At 43.8% G+C, this 25,524-nt stretch overlaps 1 protein-coding gene across 2 annotated transcripts in view; it reads left to right on the forward strand.

Moving 5' to 3' along the window:
- SETX (senataxin) overlaps nucleotides 1–23,142 on the forward strand; it is a 29,776-nt gene extending 6,634 nt beyond the window's left edge. For both annotated transcript variants that reach the window (XM_040083116.2, XM_040083117.1), the window contains exons 9-26: nucleotides 333–423; nucleotides 851–5,089; nucleotides 5,877–5,976; nucleotides 6,397–6,573; nucleotides 7,156–7,385; nucleotides 7,870–8,037; nucleotides 8,157–8,313; nucleotides 9,173–9,274; nucleotides 9,703–9,815; nucleotides 10,495–10,566; nucleotides 10,817–10,966; nucleotides 11,432–11,539; nucleotides 12,211–12,398; nucleotides 13,041–13,133; nucleotides 13,721–13,885; nucleotides 14,341–14,472; nucleotides 16,829–16,916; nucleotides 17,390–23,142. In XM_040083116.2, coding sequence (XP_039939050.1) covers nucleotides 333–423; nucleotides 851–5,089; nucleotides 5,877–5,976; nucleotides 6,397–6,573; nucleotides 7,156–7,385; nucleotides 7,870–8,037; nucleotides 8,157–8,313; nucleotides 9,173–9,274; nucleotides 9,703–9,815; nucleotides 10,495–10,566; nucleotides 10,817–10,966; nucleotides 11,432–11,539; nucleotides 12,211–12,398; nucleotides 13,041–13,133; nucleotides 13,721–13,885; nucleotides 14,341–14,472; nucleotides 16,829–16,916; nucleotides 17,390–18,472 — 7,456 coding nt within the window. In that variant the 3' untranslated portion in view covers nucleotides 18,473–23,142. The remainder of the gene's footprint in view (nucleotides 1–332; nucleotides 424–850; nucleotides 5,090–5,876; nucleotides 5,977–6,396; nucleotides 6,574–7,155; nucleotides 7,386–7,869; nucleotides 8,038–8,156; nucleotides 8,314–9,172; nucleotides 9,275–9,702; nucleotides 9,816–10,494; nucleotides 10,567–10,816; nucleotides 10,967–11,431; nucleotides 11,540–12,210; nucleotides 12,399–13,040; nucleotides 13,134–13,720; nucleotides 13,886–14,340; nucleotides 14,473–16,828; nucleotides 16,917–17,389) is intronic.
- Nucleotides 23,143–25,524: the final 2,382 nt, after the last annotated feature.

Genomic DNA, 25,524 nt, shown 5'->3' on the forward strand with positions numbered 1-25,524 from the left:
ACTTGCAGTGAAGGTTAATGAAGATTGCCATGTTCAAGGTTTGGTAAATTTATGGGAAATCTTGAATTTTCAGTAGATGGCATTCTGAGCATTTGTTCTACATAGGCAAATCCATGACTCAATAGAAAGCTTTTTCCTGAGACAGTCACTTCCCCCACCTCTTACAAGCTGGATAAAACAAGCTCTACACTTATAAATATGGTACCTTTTCATTGGTGTGTTCTGTCACTGACAAGTTCTAATGATCACTTGGTATCTGAAAAGCAACGTCTGTCCTGACTTCCTTAGGGTTTTAATTGTGTGAGTCTGTAGTGATTTGTGTTTCTTTTCAGGACAAAAGCTGAACCAGAGTCAGACTACGGTGATGACATGATTTCTTGCAGTCAGATTGTGTATAATTATAACACAGAAAAGCCTCAAAAGGTATTAAACCAGTATTTTATATTCCTTTTCTTTGAACTGGGGTCACTGAATGACATTGTCAAGAATAAACATTTCTGAGTATGGTCGTCTCGGTGTCAATGTGTTACATTTATGAAATGTAGTTTTGGTTGTCTGAGGTTAAATTATGTCAGCATGATGGTGTCTTTGAATAGTTCACAATGATTTTTAAAGGAACTTCTACTTCACACCAATTTCATAGGTAATGTTGTAAGAAATTAGTTCCTTATACATCTGTGTGCTCTTTAGTTTTTGCATTTTTAATGACTTACATTGGGATATAAGAGGTAATACCATTTAATCAACAAATATATGAAAGAAAGTAACAAAAAAGCTTGTCTACAAAAAAAGCTGCCATATTAAGCTGTGCATATCACTGAGGCTGCTGTGTGGTGAATGTATTTTTCAGGACACTGGCTGGAAGGCTGCCATCTGCCCAGAATACTGCCCCAACATGTATGAAGACATGCAGACCCTGGCTAACATGCTTCAGTCTGACATAGGCAGAGACATGCGTGTCCATCACGGCACATTCCTCTGGTTCATCCCTTTTGTTCAGTCCCTTATGGATCTCAAAGACTTGGGTGTAGCCTATATAGTAGAGGTCATCCACTACCTCTGCTCAGAAATCAAAGATATCCTCATCGAAGGATTCCAGCAGTGCGACAAAATCTCCGAGTTCTTCCTCCTCATCTTGGTGTCCATTGTTGAGCTACACCGAAGTAAGAAGTGCCTGCATTTGCTGTGGATCAGCTCCCAGGAGTGGGTGGAGGCGGTGGTGAGGTGTGCCACGCTCCCGAGCAGCGCCTTCACTCGGTGCAGCGAGAAGGCGCTGGGGCTGTGTGCCAAGGGCTCGGGGCCTTTCCAGGCCCCCAGCTCGGTGCAGCACGCCTGCGTGCAGCTCATCCGCAGCCTGCTCAAGGAGGGCTACCAGATCGGCCAGCACACCCTGTGCAAGCAGTACCTGGACAAACTCAACCTCCTCCTGCGGGGAAATCGAGCTGTGGGCTGGCAGCTGAGCAGCCAGGAAACCCAGGAGCTGCGAACGTGTTTAAGGCAAGTTATAAGAAGTATAAAGGGCAAACCACTAAGCACCGCTTTGGCTGGAGGAAGCAGTTCAAACTCAACAGCTTTGCCACCTGTCTCTCTAAAGCCCGAGAGGAACGGGTGTGATGATGGATACAAGATGAGTGGACATGAGAGAGAGGACCTTTATTCACCACTTGTCATGTCAAAGGAAGGCAGAGACTGTCAAGAGAACCCTTCCCACAGGAGAAAAAATGCCTGGGAAGAGGACTGTAGAGATGCATGTAGTAGTTCAAAGTCTTGCACACCCACAGAAGGCATCTTGATGAATATTAAAAAGGAGCCTGGTGACTTGACAGCTCAGGAGTTTATCTTCGCACAGAACCCTTTGGCAACAAAAGTATTTGGGAAAGTTGAGGAGAATAGGAGCTATAATCTTGCAGCGGGGAAATGCAATATGGACGATCAGTGCTTCAATTCAAACAACCAGCATTCAGGAGAGGATTTGAGGAGAGGCAGAGAGTTAGAAATGAAACACAGAACAGAACCCGAAACATCATCATATCTGCCTGCTCAAACTCATCTTGATTCTCCATCTTCAAGGAATTGCAAAAGTGTGCAGGAGACAAGTGCAAACAGTGTGTTGCAGTTTGGACTGGTCCCCAATAAACAGGTGTCCAAGGAAGCATCACTAGATTGCTCTAACTCCTCTAGAAATGAACCTGGTGTGCAAGGGAAGGAAAATGACAGTACTTTGCTTCTAGGACGTAATGACACCTCACTGAAAAAAGTACCAATAGAAGAAAAATCACAATCATCCTTGATGTCCTTCTTTAAGAAAAAGACTAACATGCAAACTTCAGGTCAAGAGCAGCCTAATCTAAATGATTTGGATAAGTATGACTGCGAAAATCAATTTTCAGAGACCTTTTGTAGGGATAAAACTCCAGCGTGTGGCTATTTTCCGTATAGCTCTGAAAACAAGAGGGATATGAACAGGCCTCTGTCAGTGAAGCGTGAATCAAGTGACAGGTTGTTTGAGTTTTCAGAATATTTCAAGAGGGAAAACAGTTCGGTGGGGAAGAAAGAGGAGGATTTTGTGAAGATGGTTTCTAATGATGATGCTTTATCAGATTCCCAGGTTGATAGAGAACTCAGTAAATTGTCTTTAGTTGCTTATGCCAAAAGTGTCAATTTTCCTGTTGCATCCAACCAGGAAAGCTCAGTGTACCACAATGTGTCTGATATTAAAAGGAAAGTGAAAGGTTCTGTAAGATCTTCCAACGAGGGCCAAAGTACCAGGTGTCCCAGTGGTGCAGATGGCCCTAGCAATCAAGTCATTGTCATTTCAGACTCTTCTGATGAGGAAAAATGCGTGGCCAGCAAGGAAGAAACAAAAACCAAGAGTGAAAATGTATGTGCAGAGCAATCTGCAACATCCAGCAGCACTTCTGATGGTGCCACTAAAAGAGAATCAGAGTCTCCAGGCTCTCCCTTATTACTGGATGACTGCGATTCTCAGTACTTTGAATTTGAAACAGAAGCTGAGGTTTTTTCGGCTTGGCAGGATACGCAAGCGTATGCTGCGGAAGCAACTCAGGAGTATAAACAAGATCATGTTTCACCACCAGCTGAGACCAGTAATTCAGATGACTGCCTGATTGATGACTTAAATGACTGGGGCTATGATCTTCATTACTTTAGTGATGATGCCATGGAAGAATCAGCAAACTCAATAGAAAAGCAGGAGGAAGATACTTCTCATCAGAAAGAGGCTGATGATAAAAAAGAAGCAACTGCTTCAACCTCGAAAGAATCAGCTGGCAGTGAAGTTGCAAAGGATCAACTGGAGAAATGTGCAAACAAAGGTACTGCTAAAGGCTTTACCCTGGACTCCAAATTGCCTAAACTCAGAGCATCTACATCTCCCATGTCATTAGCTTCAAAGTTGGCCCTTAAGAAGAATAGCACAAGCCCGCAGAAGACCGCAGCAAAACGTAAATCAGCACCGGCTCTTCAGAGAAGTCCTAAAAAACCTCCCGTTGTTAAAGCAGCCAAAAATAAAACGCCGCACCAAAGCACGACAGAACGTTCTCAGCCTGGCAGGTCGACGCCTGCCGTGGTTCCTCCAAGGAAGGTTCGGCAGAGTCCTGCTCCAGCATCGACTGTGGAGAAGCTTGGCCTGAAGAAGGGCCCCCGCAAGGCGTTTGACTTGTCCCAGCCCTCCCTGGAGAGCCTGGCTCAGCTGCGCAGCCATGGCAAAGCTGCAGGCAGGATTGGAGTTGCGCAGAAAAAGAGGACCAAACAGATCGAGGCTCAGCGTTTGTCTGTGAAATACAATAAAAAAATGCTGATCTGCCAAGACCGGCATTATCCAAGGCAGACAAAGCCCAAAAGAAGTGTGAAAAATTATGCAGGAAGTTTGGAGAGCAGAAACAAAGTTGCCAAAGCGTGTGCAAAACCTGTGGAACAAAAGCCTCACAGTTTCGAACTGGCAGCTATTAAAGAATCTGTTGAAAACCGAAGGGAGAAAAAAAGAGAAGAGGCTTTTTGGCCTTCTGCCAGTGAGAGAAAATTTGAGAGCCTCTCTGTGGAGGAGGTGGCAAGTGCCTCTAAAATGCCTTGTTCTTCAGACTGGAACAGAAAATGGGAGGATAACAGTGTGGTGGTTCCTCCTGTCCCTATGGATTCTAGTCTCTCTTCCACTGCACTTGGAGATCAGAAAGATGAGTCTTCAGGAAAAGGTTGCACTGTCCTGCCTGAGTGCGAGGTGAAAACTTCAAAGCAAAATGGTTGTAAATCAGATGAAAGCAGTGATGAAGGTGATGATAATCTGTTTTTAACCCAGTTAGATCCTGTGGATATGGAGTTATGTTCTCAGGAGGAAAGTGTTCAAGATGCTGTTATAGGTAGTAAGACCCCAGAGGAAATGGATGTTGATGAAAGTCTTCAGCAGAATGAACCCTCAGCTGTTGTGAAATGTAAGGACAAAGACTGTATGGAACAGGTGGAAAAACCTGGAGAATACTGCAGTAAACACCCAGCCACCAGCCCAGGAGCAGACCACGTCTTTGCCAAGCCTTCTCTCCTGCCACCTAAAATAAGAAAGCCTTCCACTGCCAAAATTTTCAGCACAACAAGTTCTTCACGGAACGCAGCCTTCAGCAAAGATCTCGAAGATGTCAGAAAGTTGCCCCCACCTTCAAAAAGCAAAGTGAATGCGGCCAGAGCGGCGGTGGTCAGGCCACCACCATATCCAAAACCTGCACCAGCTGGAAACCCAACGTGCAGATCTCCAAGTGTCAGTAATGTACCTCAACCCCTTGGTTCCAATAATGTTCTCCAGTCACAAAATAGACACCATGACAATGCTTCAAATATTTTCAGGGGTCCTGGCCGAGAAACCTACTCCTCTTTTCTTGGCGCTCAGCAGCGCGATTACAGCATTTTTGTTAACCAAGTCCTGAAGTGGACTTATGAAATGTTTGCGAACTTCAGCCTCTTTGGAACTCCAAATAATCTTCTGCAGTCCATAGTAGCCTCTGTTCCTGTCAAATTTCAGGGCTACAACGACTATTTTAATACATTTTTTCCCTTGATGATGCTCAATGCCTTTGAAACAGTAAGTAGCTTTTCTACCTTTTGCTTTTGTTTCGTCAATGCTGATAAATTTCACCAAAAGATTAATGCCTGGTTTATGTCCTCTATTTACCTTTGAACACATTCAGATATGGATCAGAATAGAAGAATGACTTAGGGTAGATAATCTAAACAGCTGTGTTTAAGGTTGGGGATGACACAGAGTTACCTCAGTGAAGTGTTTCTTTTTTCCTGGGTGCACATCCGCAATTAAAGGAGTGGCAAAGGATGTGGTTGCTCTCTCTATAGCATATAAAGCTCAAAACAGAATATTTAACTGAGGTCTTTCAGTGACAGAGGATAAAAACCTAATGTTTTGGTTTCTGTTGAGAACTTACACGAGAGAATAGGTTAATCCAGGAAGTATTTTTTTCCTAGTCTTTATTGGTTTATAGTTTAATAGTGACAAAATACAGTGCTCCTTCAATTAATGTCTGAATGCTTTCAAGTTCAGTCATTGCATCACTTCTTCTATAGAAATAAGGTAGAAAATAAAGCCAATACCAGGTTAATATTGATGTATTTTAAGGTGACAGTGCAGTCAGGGAAAACTCAGATTAGTTGTGAAGAGCTTTAAGAAAATACATGAAATGGAAGAACTTTTGTTTGCCCTGTGTGTTTATATGTAATGGGTATGCTTATGTGAAAGAAAGGAAATGGGTAAGACCCTTGGTATATTTACTTGACAGTCTGATAGTTTTATTTCATTTCTTTTATTTGCCCTTTGAGTCATGATAAACTTTTCTTCTGATACACTTTTCAACATGTAGCTGGCACAGGAATGGGTAGAAAACCAGAAAGCAAAAGAGAAAAGTTACTGCTTCTACTTACAGAGCTTTTCTGCTGACATGAATACAGCGCATTTTACAGGTGAGATTTTTTTTTTTTAATAAAATTTGATTTTCAAGTAGATGATGCATTATAATGAGCTGGCACTTAGAGGCAGAGTTTTTTGTGTTTGCTTTAAATATGGAAAGAATTTCGACTTTGCTATTCTACAGAATGCATGTGAGAGAAATATGTATTTTGCGGGGAATTTGTGCCTTCCCTATCTCTCAGCTGGGATTTTTTTTTTTTCAGCTTGTTTTGATAAAGTTGTCCTTGACTTGCTCTGCTTTTATACAGTGCTGTGCTCAGGCTTAAGAGTGCAGGATGGAGTTTCAATTTTCACCATAACCTTTTGCAATAGCCTTGAACAGCTTTAGAAGCTACTAAAGTACTTCTACAGTCAGAAAATAACTGTAACCATTTTCTTTTCAATGCTGTGATTTTAATTTGTCTTTTGCGTAGCTCATCTACGAGAGAGTGATTTGGCGAGGCAGCTTCATCCAAAGGAGGATGACTTAATCCTTTTGGTGGTCCACAAGGAGAAGGACGCTTTTGGGGAGGAAAGTAGGCTGGAGAACCCCATAGTGAATCATGTTGGCCTCGTGACACGATTTTCTCGTGCATCTGGCTACGCAAATAGTGAGTAACAGGGCTGGAAGTAAAAATGGGATCCTTCTTGGTGCCATAAAGTGCTTCTTCACAGCTGGCTGTTGGTAGTTGTAATGTACCACTGGCCTCAGAGGAAATGGAATTGTTGTTCCTCTGTAGTGGGTCTGTTGTCCATCATTTTTCTAGAACCTCTTGTGAAAACAGAGACTAGCAATGAGTAAATGCTCTGCACACATCTTTAGGAAGGTATTGCCAGGAGATAAGAAGTGCCATGAACTTCTGTGATCTCACTGCCTAAAATTGTCACTGTCTTTGGGAACTGAAACTGAATTAACAGGGTTACCAAGTACCCAGAACCTGCCTTTATTAAAGCAGTGATCTGTGTGGTTGTACAGAGCACTGTTTTTTTAATTTGGTCTTTTTTTTTTTTTTTTTTTTTTTTGGTGGGAGTGGGGAAATGTTGGGATTTTGCAAGAATTCATTGTTGATTCTCTACTAGAAGACAGCATCGTGTTCTGGTGAATTCATTGAGTGACTTACTGGAGTATCCTTCAGTTTATGATTAGGGTAGTTTTTGAATTAAAAACTTGGGGTTTTATTCTTCTTTGACAGGACAAAAAGAGCAGCAAACTGCCTGTCATCTTACTGTGCAAACCCAAGGCAATTTGTCATTCCTCATCCATAAGCAAGTGAAGTGTGTGGTGGTTGGCTCCCTGGTGACCACACACAGAAAGTTCAAAGCTCTGCTGCTGCTGAGCAGGAGCCCCCTGGCTAGACCCATCATGAATCCAAGTTATAATGACTTCTGTCCCAGAGATCTGCCTGTTGCCTCAGGAAGTGCTGTAAGTCCTGCAGCTGGGAGTGCCAGGGTTAACAGAACAAGCATTTGGGACGCAGGAGTTTTACAGGTTTGGTTTTTCATGCCAAGTTTCAAAAGCACAGAGACATTGCCCTCTTCAGAGTTGGCTGCTGGGGTGGGGAGAGGAGTCTGGACTTTCTCAGGTGTTTGTGCTCTATTGTTATAGTGAACTTCAAATTGCTTTCAGTTTTCTTTCCCCTTACTGGGGAGGTGTTCAGGAAATAAAGCGTAGGATGGAAAAGGTATTGTAAAATAAAGGTGTGGGGAGTGAAGAACAAAATCTTTGTTACAACTTCAAGTGAGGGTTGGGTGTGCATCTAGAGCAAACCTAGAATTAAAAGCTTCCCTGCCCTTTCAGCTTTTGAGTTCTGGCTAGAGAGGTGAGGACATTATGAAAGTATAGAAAATTGATGTGGAAAGTGTGGTCAATGTTAATTCATTATTTTTTGCCCTGTCTGTTCCTTCAGGTGTCATATATGAATGAATACAATGAAGATCAAAAGAGAGCCATTGAGACAGCTTATGCCATGGTAAAGCAACACCCAGGACTTCCCAAGATTTGCCTTATCCATGGACCACCTGGGACAGGGAAATCGAAAACCATTGTAGGACTCCTGTCCCGTGTTTTGAGAGAAGTAAGTGAACATGGTCGTGTGCTGGGGTTTGGTTTAGATGAATGTACAGTCTGGCTTCTCAATCTCAAGTGAAAACAATCTAAAGAGCTTGTTTCTGTTTGTTGTTAATTAATCTACAGAACACTAGGAATGAGAAAACAGCTCAGAAAAAAAATTCCAAGATTAAGCCAAACCGTTTTCTGGTTTGTGCACCATCAAATGCTGCTGTTGATGAACTCATGAAAAAGATCATCGTTGCATTTAAGGAAAAATGCCAAAACAAACAGGAGCCTTTGGGTATGGTTTGTTTTTAAATTCTGTTTTAATGTTAAATGGGCAAAACCTGGAGGAGGAACTGAAGCAGTTGATCATGTACTGTACTTGCACGCTCCTCTGAGCAGATTCTTCCTCTTGCAGAACATGACTGGTACATCCTCCTGCTGTTAACTTAAATGGGCTTTTCTGAAAGGTGTATTGTGGTTTTTTTTTTTGGTTTGTCTTTTGTTGTTGTTTTTTTTTTTTTAATATAGACATTGACCCCCTCCTCATGCTGTTAGTTCAAGTTCTTCAGTTTTTAAGTACTCCTTGGGGATTTGAACACAAGTCCCTTACCTTTCTTTTGAATAAAATTGGACTTTGTGTGTCATGGGATACAGACTGGTGAAAATTTTGATGTGTCAAAGCCTCTCATTTTTCCTCCTCCCAGTTTGTGACTAATACAAAGTAGATGAATTCTGTATGAGACATCTAGTTTGTGACAAAGGGAAAAATACCTGCATTGTAACCAAATGTTATTTTGGTATTTACTTACCAATTGCATTACTTGATGGGACTCGGCATTGTTCGAGTCAGGAATTCTGGAAGTTTTAGATAAACCTGAGAATAAGATAAACCTGTTTCATTAATTCAGAATAACATTCTTAACGTTAGCCACTAGTTAAACGTGGGCAGCATCTTTATTTTTAAGAGTTTGGAATTACTGATTTTTTTTTTTTTTGTAGCTGCATTTAAGTACAAGTCAAGTGTTGAAAACTCCAGATGAGTAGAAAAGCCTTTTTTGATATCCATGATGTTTACGTTTTTTAAACTATCCATAGCAAAACATAGAGACAGTTGGAGTAATTTAAGAGTATTTTGACTCTGATTTTGAACACAGGAAATTGTGGTGATATCAAATTAGTGCGACTTGGTGCTGAAAAATCAATCAACAACGAAGTCCGGGGATTCAGCCTGGATAAGCAAGTTGAACACAGAATGAGTAAGTAACGTGGAAATCAGACTTTTCTTCAGTCTTCTCTAAGAGTTTGGTGATGATTTCCACATGGGATTGTGTATCCTATAAGAAGGAAGATTTTCTACAATAGTATTTTATATAACATTGTTTTTCTCAGTCCTGGTGGGGAAGTGGCAGCTTATATACGAGCCAGAATCTAAGGAAAAGGAAAGAAATGAGCAAGATGACTTTTTTCTTTAGGAAATTACATTGTGTACATATTAATGCCGTCATTTTTTAAGCAATGCAGGATTTGAGAGCTACAGTTTGAAGCAATTCTCATTGTCTCCATTGTACATGATAAAACTTCAGTAGAAAATGGGAAAATGCAGCAAAAAATGCCTTTGTCCAATTTGGAGTTACTGTAGCATTTTTTCTGTTCCTCCTTTATGTTCTCCTTTGGTTCATTACAGAACGAAAGCCAGGTGACTGTGACCAGGACATTCAGAAGAAGAAAGAAGCTCTGGATGAGAAGCTGGACAGGCTCTCTCGAGAGCGTGCCATGCACAAATGTGAGAAGAGAGAGGTAGCAAGACAATTCTTAATCCTCTTTGTGTTTTTGTGCTCATAACACAAAAGGAACTCTGGTTTTTGATGTCATTGTCTCTTCACCTACTCTTTCAACTAATGGAAAAGTTGGTAGCACCATGAAAGGGAATGGAGAACTTTGTCATGAGATTTTTGTTTATTTATGCCAGTATTTTCCACTGGTTGATCATGCCACTTGTTACTCTACTGTTTAATAGTCTTCACTTGGTTCTGTCACCAGTTAAATTTTAATGTAACCATATTTATAAATCTAAATGGTTTAAATTGGTTATATGTTTCAAAGCTCTGATTTTGTTTCCCTGAAGATACAGGAAGATACCTCATGATCTGAGACTTTGGAATATGTGTTGCACTTGAAGTTTTCCTTTTTTTTTTTTGTCTAAGAATTTGGCATTTATGCCAGATGAGAAATTTCTGGTGGTAAACCATTTCTTGGTTGCACAAATATGTAAGATCTGGTATTGTGTGTTGCAGTGCCTAAATATGGTGATAGCTTTCCAAGAAACTGATTGGCTTCTTCAGACACACTTGATACTAACAGACAGTCTGAGCAAGTCTGTATGTTTAGAAAGTTAATTAGGGCATGGGAGGAAAAAAGGTATATGGGAAGTGGGTGGTGCTAAAGGTGGTTCCTCTTTCATTTTTCCCCCATCTAGAATCAAATGTTAAATGATGAAATTGGCAGACTTGCAAAGGAGAGACAACAACTCGCTTCTCAGCTGAAGGAGGTAGGAGAATTTATCTCTAGTAGACTTCAGCTGACATACTTTTATACTTGGTGTCCTTTAATTGTGGTGAAATTTGGTTTTATAAAGTCAGTGGGTAAATGGATCAAGGCCATGAGCTGAGTAAGTTACGGACAGTCATCTGTGAAATCTGGGTGTGCTCTGGCTGCACATTGGGAAAAAGCCCAAACAGGAGCATTCGCTGTTGCAGTTAAGGCTGAATTTTAACCATGGTGTCCTGTTGTGCTTGAAGGTTCGGGGGCACTCCCAGAAGGTGCAGGCAGACATCATCCTGGAGTCTGACATCATCTGCTGCACGCTGAGCACCAGCGGGGGGAGCCTGCTGGAATCGGCCTTCTCCCGGCAGGGCCTGGATCCCTTCAGCTGTGTCATCGTGGATGAGGTCAGTGCAGCTGTGGGGAGCTGCAGCCTCTTGCACCTCCACGCCTGCCCTGTGCCCTGCTTGGGGCTCTTTGGCTGCTGCTGTGATGTTTCTGGGTTGCCTGCCCTGTCCCCAGGAGGAGAAAGAAGAACTTTTAATTGATTCTTTTCCTGACTTGTTTGGTGCTGTAATGGCAGACAGCTTTTGTTTAGAACCACGCTTGCTTCAGCCATGGTGTTTTTGCTTCAGAGATTTCCAGATGGTTGGGTTATATTTTTATCTGTTTGGAGAGCTTTGCATATATAATAATAAAATAAATCTGTTTGTAGGTTTTTTTAACTAGAGAAAAGTCCTTCTTTTTCCTCTTTTTAATTTTTTTTAGAAGACTTAAACATTTGAGATATTCTGGCTGTGTTACAAGAAATTTAATGTACTTCCCTGCTTTGCTTACAACTTCTGCTTTTGTCCTGTTTGCATATCCTAAAGGCAGGGCAGTCCTGTGAGGTGGAAACACTGATTCCACTGATCCATCGCTGCAATAAACTTGTCCTCGTTGGAGATCCCAAACAGCTCCCTCCTACTGTCAAATCAGTAGTAAGTGTTCAAGCTCTTTGCTTTTTTTTGTCATAGAATGGCTATGGTTGAAGAACAGTATCTATAGAAAATATTTAAAGACAGGGGGAAAAGATGCATTCCAATGGGGAAATACAAACTTTAAGCTGGGCGCTTGGTTTGTGAGGCACGTTGTGGCAGGCTCTGGTTTCTCATTTTGGGAACTTCAGTCACTACCCCATTCCTTAAGGAGGATGGAGACTTTCGGTTTTTATGGGGACTTCCTGACCCTACAGATTTTTAAGCATAAATATATAGGAGCACATCCTTTTCTCCAGCAGTAAGGGCTGTTTTAAACACCTGGTAAAGAAAGGAGGAAAACCAGGCTGGCTTCTTTCACGGTGTAAACTGTCTAGAGATTGTGTGTTTATTTAACAAGATCCCACCTGGAAAGTCTTGCTTTTCATTATGGTTGATGTTCTTAAATTTTTACTGTGTTGTGAATCACAAAGAGAAGTTCTCTTGCTAAAGACTACACACAAGAATTCAGATTTGTGCAGGTGGCCTTTACTGGAATAAGACCAACACACACAGAAAACCAAAGTGCGAGTAGCTGTCATTTTGTCAGCAACTTAGAAGTTGAAAACACCAAATACTTTGACTGGTGGGGGGAATGAGATCCCAGATGAAATCTCCTGTTCTCCCTGTGGCAGAAAGCTCAGCAGTATGGCTATGACCAGTCTTTGATGGCCCGTCTGCAGAGGCACCTGGAGGAGCAAGTGCAGAGGAACGTGCTGCGCAGCCTGCCTGTGGTGCAGCTGACAGTGCAGTACAGGATGCACCCAGACATCTGCCTCTTCCCATCCAACTATGTTTATGGCAAGACTCTAAAAACTGCCAAGTGAGTAGCTCTCTATTCTTTCTGAGCACTTTCTGAGAGTGTTTCGAAGCAATTTTTTCATGTCAGGGTGTTCTCGTGAGTCTAGAAGTGCTTGAGGTTGTGGGAGAGGGAAAAGTTGGTTAAAGGGAGAAAAATGTGCATTCCATCTCTGTTAGTGCCGAGTGTGATAGGTGAGGTAACATCCCTTAAAATTACGCATACAGAGTGCTGAGAGATCATTTTTAGGCTTCAGTTTATTTGGGTAGCAGGGAAAGTTAAGGATTCTGGGGAGGATAAAAGCTGGAAGTTAGAATCGTAAAGTGGTTAAGGCTGGAAAAGACCTTTAGTGCCATCAAGCTCAAGTGTCAACCATTTCCACCATTAAATCATGTCCTCACATGCCATATCCACATGATTTTTTAACACTTCCAGGAATGGTGGTTCTCACTTCCCTGGACAGTCTGTTTCAATGCTTTAAGACCCTTTCTGTGAAAAAAAAAATTCTTACATCTAATACAAACCTCCTTTGGTGAAACTTGAAGCCAGTTCCTCTTTTCCTGGAGAGTTGCTTGTGTTTGATAGCCATGATGTAAATTAATGAAGTATAAGTTCTTAGAGTTTCTTAATTGTATGGTTGCCTAGTGATAAAAATGTTATTTCCAGGTCAGTAGAGGAGAACAGATGTTCTTCAGAGTGGCCATTCCAGCCCTACCTGATTTTTGATGTAGCTGATGGTCGTGAGGAGCGAGACAAGGAGTAAGTCCCACATTCTAACTCAGCCAAAGTTTAGATTTTCTGAGAATTAATTGCCTACAGAATAGTTGTGTTCTCTCCTTTGTTGTTCCAATATGCATCAAGTAGCTAGAACTGTGTTTTCCAGCTGATAAGATTTAATTTCACAAAAAAAGAGGTTTTTTTAAATCTGAAACTGGTTTTAATCCTGGTTTGACTCACTGTTAGATGCCAGTAAATGCCCGTTAACTTTAGTAAGAGTTTGAATTCCTGATTTTTATCAGTGATTTCCCTTTCCCAGGTGCGCACTGAGGAGATGCCAGGAGATGGCAGGCTCAGTCCTCCCCTTTGCCTGTTCTGTAAGGAGAGCACAGCTGGGAGGTGCTGAGGGAATGTGGCAGTGCAGCCTTTCACTGCCTGCACTTCCCAAGTTTGGTAGCCCCTCCTCAGCGTCTGCTTGCCAAGTTCTTTGAGCCTCTGTGTGAAAAAAAGCTGCAAAAGTTCAAAACAGGGGCTGTGACACAAAATCCCCCAACAAACTGGGCCAAAGCATTGAATTGGAAAGGTCTCCCAAAGGTGTTCTTGCAATGTTTCTATTTTGTCCTGTGCAGCTCTTACAGCAATCCTCGGGAAGTGAAGCTGGTGATGGAGTTAATTAGAACAATTAAAGAAAAAAGGAATGATCTGGGCCTTCGTCGCATTGGAATAATTACCCCTTACAGTGCACAGAAAAAGAAAATTCAGGAACAACTGGACAGTGCGTTTAAGAATAACAGGTAAAGAAGCCACTGGCTTTCAAATGGGCCTTGGCTTTTGCATATTAATCCTTTGTTTATCCTCTTAAATAATGGCAAAAAATCTCCAACTTCTTTCTGTACTGCTAAAATTTGTACTTGGTTGTGCCTTTAAAGGGGACCTGTAACCCTTTTGCTTAAAACAGGCGTGGTCTCCTTGTGTCATTCTTAGTCATTACCCATGTGCTTTGATTATAGTGCTGTTCTGAGTAAAGCTGATTTAAAAGAACCTGAAATGCCATGCTGTGTGGACCCAAACAGATTTTCAGTAATGATGAAGAGTAAATTCAGCTTTAGGCTCACGTACTGAAGGAGAAACTGACCCTGGGTTGTTTGGCACACAGGCATTAAGGTAGTGTTTAGGCTGTTTGCATTAGCGTGTTGCTTAAAAATCCAGCTCAGAATTAGCAAGCTGCTCAATTGTATCTCCTGAACAGCCCAGGAGAAGTGGACACCGTGGATGCCTTCCAGGGCCGAGAGAAGGATTGCATCATCGTGTCCTGCGTGCGGGCAAACAGCTCCGAGGGCTCCGCTCCGGCGTATGTGCAGGCAAACAAGGGATCCATTGGGTACGTGTCCTGCAGGGAACTGCAGTCCCATGGCCAGGGACACCGTAGAGAAAGCCATATTTTCGGTAGGACTGGTTAGAAAGTTACAGAGAGCAAGTCACTTCTACCAGTCGGTGAATTCAAGGGTATCTCAGTGCAGGAATTGGTGTTCCTGGTCTGAGACGTCAGAGCGAGAGGGAAATAAATGCTGGTGGTGTGCTCTGCATTATGTGCTGATCCCTTTGCACAGCTCCCTTATCCTGCCCCTGCCTGGATTTGCCAGGATTGGCCTTGGGATCTTGGCTCTTTGCGTTATTACTGCAGCAGTTACTGTTCTTGTGGCTTTTGGTACACCTTGTAACTTTCTGCATGCTGTTCTCAAAATGAAACCAAATTTCTGTGGCTGTTGCTGTCCTGTGTATGTCTGTAAAAGTCTTGTTAATTAGTTGTGTATGTCTCTTGGAATGTGGTGTAGCAGACTTGGATCTGGGATTTGTGAATAAATGTGCTTGTCTTCTAAGCTAGGAACAGATTAGCAGGAAGTTTTAACTCAGGATTGCAGGTTTCTTAATTTTTATGTGTTGGGTTTTTTTGTCTGAAACAGAAGGAACTAAACTGAGTGTGCTGTTTACCCCTGGAGCACTTAGAGCAGTTGCTGATTTCTGTAACTTGAGGATCATTTTAGTTTAAAAAATGATAATGAAAATATGAAATATGCCTTCTTAGAATTCACTGCCTTCTAAGTTAAACTAGGAAAAATCTGGTCACATAAACAAAAATCTTTCTTTCTACACGCAAGGTTCACTAAGCTGCTTATGTTTCTCTGATACTCATTCTCTGCCAGAAAAATGTCTTTTAATTGTGCTGATCCACTTTGGGGAGAGAAGGAATCCAAATCTTATGGTAAACAACAATAATGCCTTTTGATGATTTCTTCATCTGATTGAGTTTGGGAACGGAAGGCAGCTGGAACCTGCCAGTTCTTTTGGCTGACACGAGACTTAGCCTCTGTCTGCTCTTTCAGCAGGAACTTTCCAGCTTATTGTGTTCATGCATTAATATATAAAGGTTTATATATTCAAGCTGTGCCAGTGCAGTGCCTTAGCAGCTGTACATGCTGATGGTTTGGACATCTCTCTGTTTCAGGGTCGGGTGTCCTTGGCAAGGTGTGATGGGATATTTGTCACACCCTTACCTATGATCTTGTAGGCTGAGTAAAAGATTTTGTTCTCCAGGGTTGCTAGTCCAACATCAAATTTACTCTGGAAGTAACTGGGAGAAGAAAACTCCAAGGGATGACAATGGAATTTTTTTTCCCCCCCCTCTTTCCTGAGAAAATAATCTTCTTATCTTTCAGCTGTAAAAAGCTGTCTAGGAGTATTTAGTCTTTCAAGGTCCCCCCTCATTCATTTCTCAAGGCCTAGAAAACTATCTGTGCTGCTGGATGCCCTCCCCTGTCTGCTCCCTGCTTCTCTTATTTCCTGCACTCTCCAAATGTTTTGAGGCGGTTCTGTGGTTTTTGCAGTCTTCACTGCAGGGTTGTGAATTTGCTGCAGATGAGGTCTCAAGTGCAGTGACAACAGAGTCAGGCATTGATAGTGAACCTGCTCAAGTTAGGTTGGACTTTTGAATTGTGGATTTTGCTAGTAAAGAATAAGCTGTGTATTTTGGGAGCTTTTTCATTAGAGTAGAAACAGTTGATGCTAGTCTCACAAACCTTTTTTTGAGTTCTGGTAAATGAGTGCTAACAGAAATCAACCTTTAAGAATACACTCAGCATTTGTTTAGGTTTCAGTAGCGTGGTTTGTGATCCCTGAAAACCAAACTAGGCAATTTTCCTAGTGCAAAACCAGCTTCTGCAAGGATATACTCTCTCCTCTTGAAGCATGACAAAGCAAGTCTGCTTTGATGTGCTTCCAGTGCAGGTCACCTTTAAAATAAAATATTCATGTGCAGTATTCAGTGTTTCAGTAGGGTGTTTTCCCATTAATCATGCCAAATATTATTAATCTGTTTCAGTTTGAGTCAGAAAGAAGCTTAAAGTCTTGATAGGTGAAGTGAGGTTGATGTCCTCAGTGCTTTGAGGAACGTTTAAGGGAGCAGTGGTTGGCATTAAGAGGGGATTTGCTCTAAGAAAGGAAACATCAGCAGCAAGAGCTGGAAAGAATTCCTGCAAGGAATCAGTGGTGAAAGAAAGAAAACACAATTCATGTTCAACCTTTCCCGTAAGGCAGGGCTGCTGCCGTGGGGTCTGGGGAGGGAGCTGCTGCTGCTGTTCATTTCAGTGACATTTAGTTTTATGTCTTTATCTCCTAACCCTTTAAACCTTCTTGTGGAAGAAGTCGTTTAGGAGCTTAGTTTTTGTCTCATCACTCAGGTTTCTGGCAAGCCTCCAGCGACTGAATGTCACCATCACCCGAGCCCGGTTCAGCCTCTTCATCCTGGGCCGGCTGCAGACGCTCATGGTAGGTGCAGCCACAGTGCACTGGGCTCTGTGAGCCACCCCTGAGGGCTGTGGGACCAAGCACCATCCCCAGACTGCTCCAGTCTGTGCGGGGGAATAAATTTCGTGTCTTGGAGAGTCCTTGAATTTTGTGCATTTCCAAGGGCGGGAGGGTAGCGTTAGTTGGCCGCTAGGGGGCGCTGAAGCCGCGCGCCAGTGAGGGGAAACCCCCGGAAATTGAGAAATTTGTCATTTTTGGAAGTTCTGATGGTTCAAAGTGCCTTCCCTGTGTTACAGCAGCCAGAGTGTCTGTTGCTGTTTTGCACCTGAAACATAAGATTCTTCCATTCCAGAAGGAACATAACAGTGGTTTCCATGACAGTTGTGTCAGGTACCTTGATTAAAAAGGTTGTGCATCCTCTGACACCTCTGTCCATTTGTGTTGATTTCTTGCTGGTAACAGGGTGTTTTTTTGTTGTTTTTTTTTTTTTAAAGGAAGATAAGAACTGGAATCACTTGATTCAGGATGCTCAGAAAAGAGGTGCCATTATTAGGACAACAGAAAAAAATTACAAGAAAGAGGCTCTGAGGATTTTGAAGCTTAGGCCACCAGGACAATCGCCAGCCAAAGGAGGAGCGATGACATCTCCTGTGGTGCAGGCTGGTTCTTCTAGTGGCAAGAGGAATGATCCTGGAAATTCTGGGAATGGCCCACAGGAACTTGCTGCTGGCCCTGGCCATGCAGTGCCCCAAGGAAACCGAGGGCCCACTCCAGCTGCAGATTCCAGAAGAGGCAGTGCTCCTGCATCCATGGGAGCTCCAGCTGCAGATTCCAGAAGAGGCAGTGCCCCTCCATCTGTGGGAGCTCCAGCTGCAGATTCCAGAAGAGGCAGTGCCCCTCCATCTGTGGGAGCTCCAGCTGCAGATTCCAGAAGAGGCAGTGCTCCTGCATCTGTGGGAGCTGCAGCTGCAGATTCCAGAAGAGGCAGTGCCCCTCCATCTGTGGGAGCTCCAGCTGCAGATTCCAGAAGAGGCAGTGCCCCTCCATCTGTGGGAGCTGCAGATTCCAGAAGAGGCAGTGCCCCTCCATCCGTGGGAGCTGCAGCTGCAGATTCCAGGAGGGGCAGTGCTCCTGCACCTTTGGGAGCTGCAACACTTGCTGCCAATCCAGAGAAACCACGGGACCCAAGGCTGGCGAGCCTGGCCAGTCGAACTGAAGCCAAAGGCAAGGAGCAGCCCTTGAGAGACGGCCATCAGTCAGCCCAGAGCAACCCAGGATCGACACCACAGCGAGGCCTGGATGTGTCCTCAGCTGCCAGGGATCACATTTGCAGAACAGAAAATGCCAAGAAGGCCCAGCAGACAGCAGGACAGTGCAGTGTGCTCCCCGCAGCCCCTCACACAGCTCAGCACAAGGGTGACCGGGGAGCAGCTGTGCCCAAAAGCGGTTCCAAAGCGGTTCAGAGCAGCAGCGGTGAGTGGAACAAGGACTCTCATGGTTTATCAAGGAGACCATCCCAGGAATCACCAGAGAACAGAGAATCAAGCTCTGCCAAGAGAAGAAAGATCTTTCCCTGACTTTACTATCGGCTCATTACCAAAAATCTATTCCCAGATTTGTGTCTAGCAAGGACTCTATTTTCAATTATTTAGCACGACTGGAACTCCCTTATATTGATACCACTACTATCAGTGGATTTCCCATCCTGCCCCTAATTGTGAAGGGATTTAATACCTGACAGATGGTACCTTTGAGGCTTTGAAGAGAGAAGTTGGGTAGCTGCATTGCTTGGAAGAGCAGTGGGTTTAGTCATATAGGAAGCTGAGTTTGTAAATGTTTAACGGTGTATATTTGTACAGTATACAGAATTATTTTAAGATACTTGGCAAGTACATAGCTTCTTGTTTCCTTGTATAAATGCTAATTTCTTAGAGATTAATTTTTTTATGAAGAACCAGAGCAAAGCAAAAACAGAACTCAACCCCAAAAATCCAAATTTCCCTTTGCACTAATATGTCTAATTTATTTCCTAGCAAAACTGAATGTTGAAAATGTGGTAGCAGTGGTTCTTGCTCATGCTCTACTACTGCCTCAGGGAAAAGTGAGGCTGATGTACATTGGTTGAATGGAGAGGATTCTACTTATTTTGTATATTTTATTGCCCGTTTTTATAGGAACAGAAGAGTTTTGGTTTATACAAACATGCCTTGAGTTTTGCTCTTGCTGCTGCTTTATCAGTTGGAATACCTTTCTTGTTGCAGTGGCAACACAATCTGCAGATGCAAACCTGCGGAGGTCTGTTCGGTCCCACTGTGTCCTTATGAGGAGGAATCTCACTGTGGAATCTTGGTCCAAGATCTAGTTAACAGTTATTGCTAATATCACTTGAGTTTCTTTGTATGGAGCTTTTGGAGATCTACAGGGGGAAAAGGGCAGGTAGTTCTTTCTAGGTGTTACTGGTAGATTCTTTCTGCTGTGCTGATGAAGAATATGCAGCCCCTAAAAGAGAACAGCAAGAAAACCAAATTATTTTTAAGAAAACCTTCCTCACATCATAACATTTCATAATAAAAGTGGAATTATTTCTACTAAGAATTCCTTGGGGTCACTGTGAAGTATCACTTTTTGTTTCTTGGAGCTTGTGTGTCTCAGGAGGTGGAGAGCAGCATTTGACGTGCACTGAGTTTCGTGTGGAGATGACCCGAGGGTGCAGGTCTCAGGGAACGGAGGGGCTGCAGGGTTGGTGCCGATTGTCTGCATGGAGTGGGCCAGGTTGTGCCATCTCCAGGTGTGAAGCAGGGAGTGTCCTGCTGTCCCTTGTCACAGCATTGTGGCAGTGGCTTTGCTGGAGTAAGTGAGCCACAATCTTCAGTTCCATTTTTGTTATTGCAGGGAGAATTCCAGCTTTGTCCTTTGAACCCACTGCCAGGCAGGGCTGTGTGATCCAGCTCAGGGAGACACCAGTGCCTTACTCTGCCAAGCACCAGGTGCTGCTTCAGGCTGCAGCTGCCAGGAAAACTCTCACCCCTAATGCATCCAAGCCCAGAACAAGCGTGCTTTACTGGTAGGAGCTGCCTTGGAGGTGTGTGGTTTATTGCTGGCTGGGCCTGTCCAGCTCGTGCTCTGCAGGGCTGAGTGTTTCAGTGGAATGGGGAGAGCCTGGGAGATCCCTGTGAGGTGAGATCAGCATCTGTGCGTTGTTCAGCTTTAGTTATTTGTTATGTTGCATTCTGAATCCTTCAGTGACCCCTGACTCCTCCTGGCAGCCCTGTGTGCCCTTCTCCAGCTGCTCTGACTCTTGTGAGGCTTCTGAGTGACTGTGACCTTAACAAACTAGACATTTCAGTCACTCCCCATCACAGACTCCATACCTTGTGTGTTATTTCCCTTTATGTTAATAGGAACATTTAAAAACTGTCATCTTCCAAGCCCCTTGGCTCTTGTTGGCAGGGCTGTGCTGCCCTGCCTGCTGTTTGTACTTAGCACATTAAGAGGCTGCTGCTCTGCAAGCCCCACGGCTGTGGAAGCCATTTGGACTGTCTTGATGTAAATAAAGTGAAGCTGGCAACAAAATGAATGAGGGAATGCTTTTCTGGTTATTAAATGCAATTTGGTCACATGAATGTTTCTGTGAAACTTTTCTAGTTTTCTTTCTCCTTAGTCTGCATTTCAGAACATGTTCTGAGAGCAGTACTTGCCTCGTGCTGGGAGGAATTTTGTTTTAACATTTCATTTTTGTTGTGCTCTATAATGCCTGTGTGTTTCCATAAATCATCTTTGAGGTGTGTTCAGTGGCTCAGACCTTTTTGCTGGTTTAATACTAGATTTATCTGCCTTAAGTTGTCAGTCTTCAGCAGCAGATTATTGCTTCCATGTCAGTCTGTATCATTAGTCCTGTGTTTGTCAATAAAAAAAATACTTGGGTTATTGCACTTACAACACTTTTCCCTCTCCACAAACCACTCAGAGTCGGTTTGAAGCTTTAACTTTTTCTCCTGTTGTTGTTACCCATTACGTGGAAAACCAAGCAAAATCCAATACGAAGCACGCTTCTCACTGACTCAGATCTGCAATGAGGAGCAAACAGATCAGGTACAATTTTCATAAATTCTCTGCTGTGTGGTACAAAGTGCTGAGTAGTGATGGGCAGTCAGTGTGTAAGCTGTGAGTAGAGACTCCCTGTAGTCATTTATAACTCCTCAGAGCTGGTGGCCCTTGGAGGAGGCTTTTCAGTGGTGACTGAGTGTTAAAGTTGGAAAGGTCAGGAAAGAAACGTACTCAACACAACTTTATGTAAAACACTTTATTGGAGGTTGTGCCAGAACTCTTTGGAAGCAGCAGTATCCAGGTTTTTATAGAGAGGCTTCCATGCTGCTTCCAAGCTTGGAGCTTAATTCTCAGTGCAAAGCCAGTCCCCTCTGTGTTCCTAGGAAGGAAGTAAAGTCTCTTTTTTAAGTGCTGGATTATGTTTTGTTCAGGCGTTTTCAGACCGTGGAGGTTTTTTAAATTTATTCTTTGTACACAAAATAGGCTTTGCAGTAAATGTGGGGTATAACTGTGGTTATTCCTTTTCCCTTTAAAGTTTGCTGTAATTGTTTTCCATGTCATTACTCCCAGTCAGGGTGATGTGAGAGCGGGGCAGGTACTTGTCTGATCTGTGTTCCTCAGCTCTGGGTCACTGTGCCATATGCTGTGCTGCCTTCCCTGCTGTTCTGGGCTGTCTGTGGGGCACCAGAGGGACACCAGCAGTTTTCCAGGAGCATTATCTGCTCTAGGGAAGTGCAGGAGCGAGGTGCTGAGAGCTGGAGCTGCCACTAGGTTGTGCTTGGCTTTCACAAGAGCTGTGCCAGGCTGCCGTGGGGATGTGAGGGACACAGCCTATCTGTCCTGCCAGTCTCCATTCGCACTCCAGTGCTGGTGGGACTGAGTTCTTAGAGTGCTGTCCCCTGGGGCAGCACCTAATTAGCAGCTGGGTCTAGTGAGTGGTGGCACAGGAGACAGGGGTGCAGGCTGGCAAGGCATTTCTCCCTCTGCTAATCCATGGAATGGGAATAGCTCCCACCCCTGCTACGCTCATGTAGGGGAAGCACAGAGCAGCCTGGGCTTCCAGAGCAACACAGAACTTGTGACTAAATCCAGCAGCTGGGGCTAAGCAACAATTCCCAGTCAACACCTGAAAAATAACGTGGAGCCCCAGTAATTCCAGAGCTGGCTTTTGCTCAGAAGCCTGGTGAGAAGGCAGAGACCAGAGGAGCCAAAACTGGAGCTGGGCTGTTCATTCACAGCTGTCCCATGGATGAGCAGAACCACGGTCCTAGAACTGCAAGCCGCTCTCTCCATTGTGCATGAATAAATGATGGATGAAATGACTGCTGGATTGTAAATGGAATTTATAATGTTAATGATATAATACAGTCTCTTGCCACAACGGCTCTCCTTTCTTGTCTTTTTAAGCTGCTTGGAAAGGAGCCCAGTGCCTTATTCTTTAGTGCAAATAAATGTAAGCTAAGCAGCCTTGTACATGGAATATCGCTGACATGAGACCTCCTGGCCATATGTACCTGTCTGCTGCTCAGCCCTTGGCTAATTTGCCACCAACTCCCAGGAAAAGCATGATAGAAATGAAGGTGGTCTGTGAACACATTACATCTGGTATTGGGAAAACATAGAAAACCTGATTTTATAGTCTGGTGCAGCTGTGCAGTGTTGTCTCTGATTTCACTGTTGCATGAAGCAAGAACTCCCTTTGCTGAGGAGAAACCCCATCAGTTTCCCCTGTCTTTTAACCCCTGGTGTGACACAGTGTGGATGGAGCTTATGGAGCCTGGTATTGTTGCTGGCAGTTAGGTGGTGAAAAGGGGTGGGTTTAGGCTTTCCTCACACGTTTCGCCCTGCAGTGAAATTTGTTACAACACCTCGAGAATGAAAATGCCAAAGGAGCCTTCAGGAGGGTCTGCAGCTTTTCTCTGCATCTCAAATCAGGGTGTGATTTTTAGCCTTTTCCTGGCCAAACTCTCTGGCTCCCAGCCAGAAGGGCAGAGAAGATGTGGATACAAAGCTCTTCAAAACCCAGCTCTGCTCTTATTTCTGAGCAAGAACACTCAGCTCCTCTTTCATACTTTGTTTTATTTACATTTGAGGCTTCTCATGAAAGCCAATTACAGAGCAGAACAGGGCAGTGAGACCATTTTATTCCCATTAAAAAGTGTTGGTTCTCTTGCTTCTCCAGCCTCTGTAGGGCTCCTTACGAATCACTTGCAGATGAGATGTCTGCTGCTTCATCTTTAAAACAAAAAATAACATACCTGGGAAATGCCAATGACATTCTTTCCCCCCTCTTGTCTCCAGCTCCCAGGAACTGTGGCTTTAACATTTTGCCTGGCAAGTAAGTGTGCATCAGGAAAGTTTTTGTTGCTTTGGGGCTTTTGGTTATTCAGATTTGTCAGAACTCTAAATAGTTAAAATCAGAGCAGAATTTGCGGTAAACAAGAAAAATCAAAAGCTCTACTTGTGCTGTTTGGAGAGGTCACTTTTTGCAGACAGAAGTGTAATTTTAAAACTTTTTCAAACTAATCAAATGCCGGTGACAGGATGCACATGGAACCTCTTGAAAGAGCGTAAGTGGCTTTTCTGAGAAAGAGAAGTACCTTTTGGGTAACCTTTCCACAAGTAAAGTATTAAGCTCATTGGACAGCTTCTCCCATTTGGAAGCATTAACTGATGTACAAAACGTCTGCCTCAGAGAAGATGAACTTTGGGATCTGTGGGTACTTGTAGTGATGGTTTCTCTGTGTTATTTCACTAATGCTCTGTTCTCTTTGTGCAGACACCCGTGCTAACAGATGTCTGCATTTTTGGGGTCTTCAAGTGCTGAAGCTTTCAGAAGCTTTAAATTGTTTTCTTGAATACTAAGTGTAAGTTTTGTGTGAGAGATTTTCTTTTCTGCTTTGCAGTGGCTTGCATTGTGTGATTCCAAGTTCTCCAGCACCTGTGATTATTCTGTGACTCCAAAACCCCAAAGCCAAACAGCCAATACCCAACCAACCAAGAGCAAAGCCCCAAGCCTAGAAAGGTCGAGTGTAGTTTTGAGCAGCCTTCCTTCCTGGACTGGTCTGAGCTTTGTTTTGCCCTTCTGAGGTTGTTTTCTACAGGAATTTGGTGCTGCTGCTTGGCACGTTCCTGCAGTGAAAGTGTGTATTTACAGGGAATCTGCTGGGCACAGAGTTTGTCTGGCTTTATGAAGTAGTAAATTTTCTGTTGCTTAATCTAATATTCTAGAGAAAAACAGTAGTGCGGGGAAAGGAGAATTTTGCTTCACCCCCCAGAAGTGCCATTAGAGATCTTGATCTTGTTACAGTCTTTGCTATTACTTGTAAGAAGAGTAACGTGAGGATTTAAGGTCTGCTGCAGTCAGAAAGCGCAAGGAAAAGAGCGAGTGTCGATACCAACAGAGAGAAACCAACGGTGCTGAAGCCAGGGAGGCAATGCTGGGGCCGGCCCGCTGCCTCAAGGATCAAATCAGGGTGAGTTGAACCCTCTTTTACTTTACGGTGGATTAACTAAGCCCTGTGCTCTGCCTCTGTGACGATAAATCCTGCTCAGAACGTGTGTTGCTCTTTGAAGTGGCAGTATCCATCCTGCACCTTCACTGGTGGTTTTCTCTCCTTTTCCAAAGCACAGACTCGCTGTCCCCTCTCCGTGGAGGTGGCTGGGTTTTGGTGGCACTGGCTGAGCGCTCAGTATCCAGTCAGGGCTGGAAGATGCTGTGGGTTCTTGCACTTTTGAAACGGGGGCTGCTCTTGGCATCCCTGAGCTGTGGGGGCCTTGGAGAGAAGGTGTTGGAACAGAGCAGATGTTGACAGAGAAGCTCTCAGAGAAGGGCTCCACTTAGGCAAGGACACCAGACCTGGAAATGCCAGTGGGGCTGAAGCCTGGATTATGTGGGGCTCCTGGGCTGGCTCTGGGAGTGTCACTGAACTGGGATTGAGACCAAGGCTGCTCACCTGTCAGAGAAACCAGCCTGGAACTGAACAAGCTGGAGTTGGGGGTCTCCCCCATCTTCTAAACCTGCACTCAATCATCTCCTGGCTCAGTAAGCACTCGAGCTCTTGTGTTAATGACATTCCAGGTGATCTGAGTTACCTCTTCTCTTGTCTCTGCTTTCTCCTGCCTTCACTTATGTGCTTGGCTGTAAATGCCTCCTCAGACGGGAGCATGTTGATGAACCTTAATGAGTTAATATAATCCCTGTGAGCTCGATATTGCTGCTTAAATTTGGCTGTGGTTGCTTAAAAATGCAGCATTTTCTGCAGAGGTGCATCATGGCACCAGCTGGAGGGGGCTGCAGTGGGGTTGGGACAGCTGAGGTCCCTGTGGAGATGCATCCCTGCACTAGCCAGCCTTTTCCTGCTGCAGGCTCATTTGGAAATGGCCTTTTCACACAAGACCAGTGCTTAATATATCACTCAGACTTTGCTCATTGTCTACAGTTAGTAGTCTAACCTAGGCTCAGCGAAGTAATTAGGAGAAATAATTAACAGCTCTCAGTGATGAGGCAACCTCTCTCTCCCTCCCTTCTCCCTCACCATGTGGTGCACCTTGGAAGTGACTCAGAAAACACAAGAGGACA

The sequence above is a fragment of the Hirundo rustica genome, chromosome 20, assembly GCF_015227805.2.
Source record: "Hirundo rustica isolate bHirRus1 chromosome 20, bHirRus1.pri.v3, whole genome shotgun sequence".
Classification (NCBI taxonomy): Eukaryota; Metazoa; Chordata; class Aves; order Passeriformes; family Hirundinidae; genus Hirundo; species Hirundo rustica.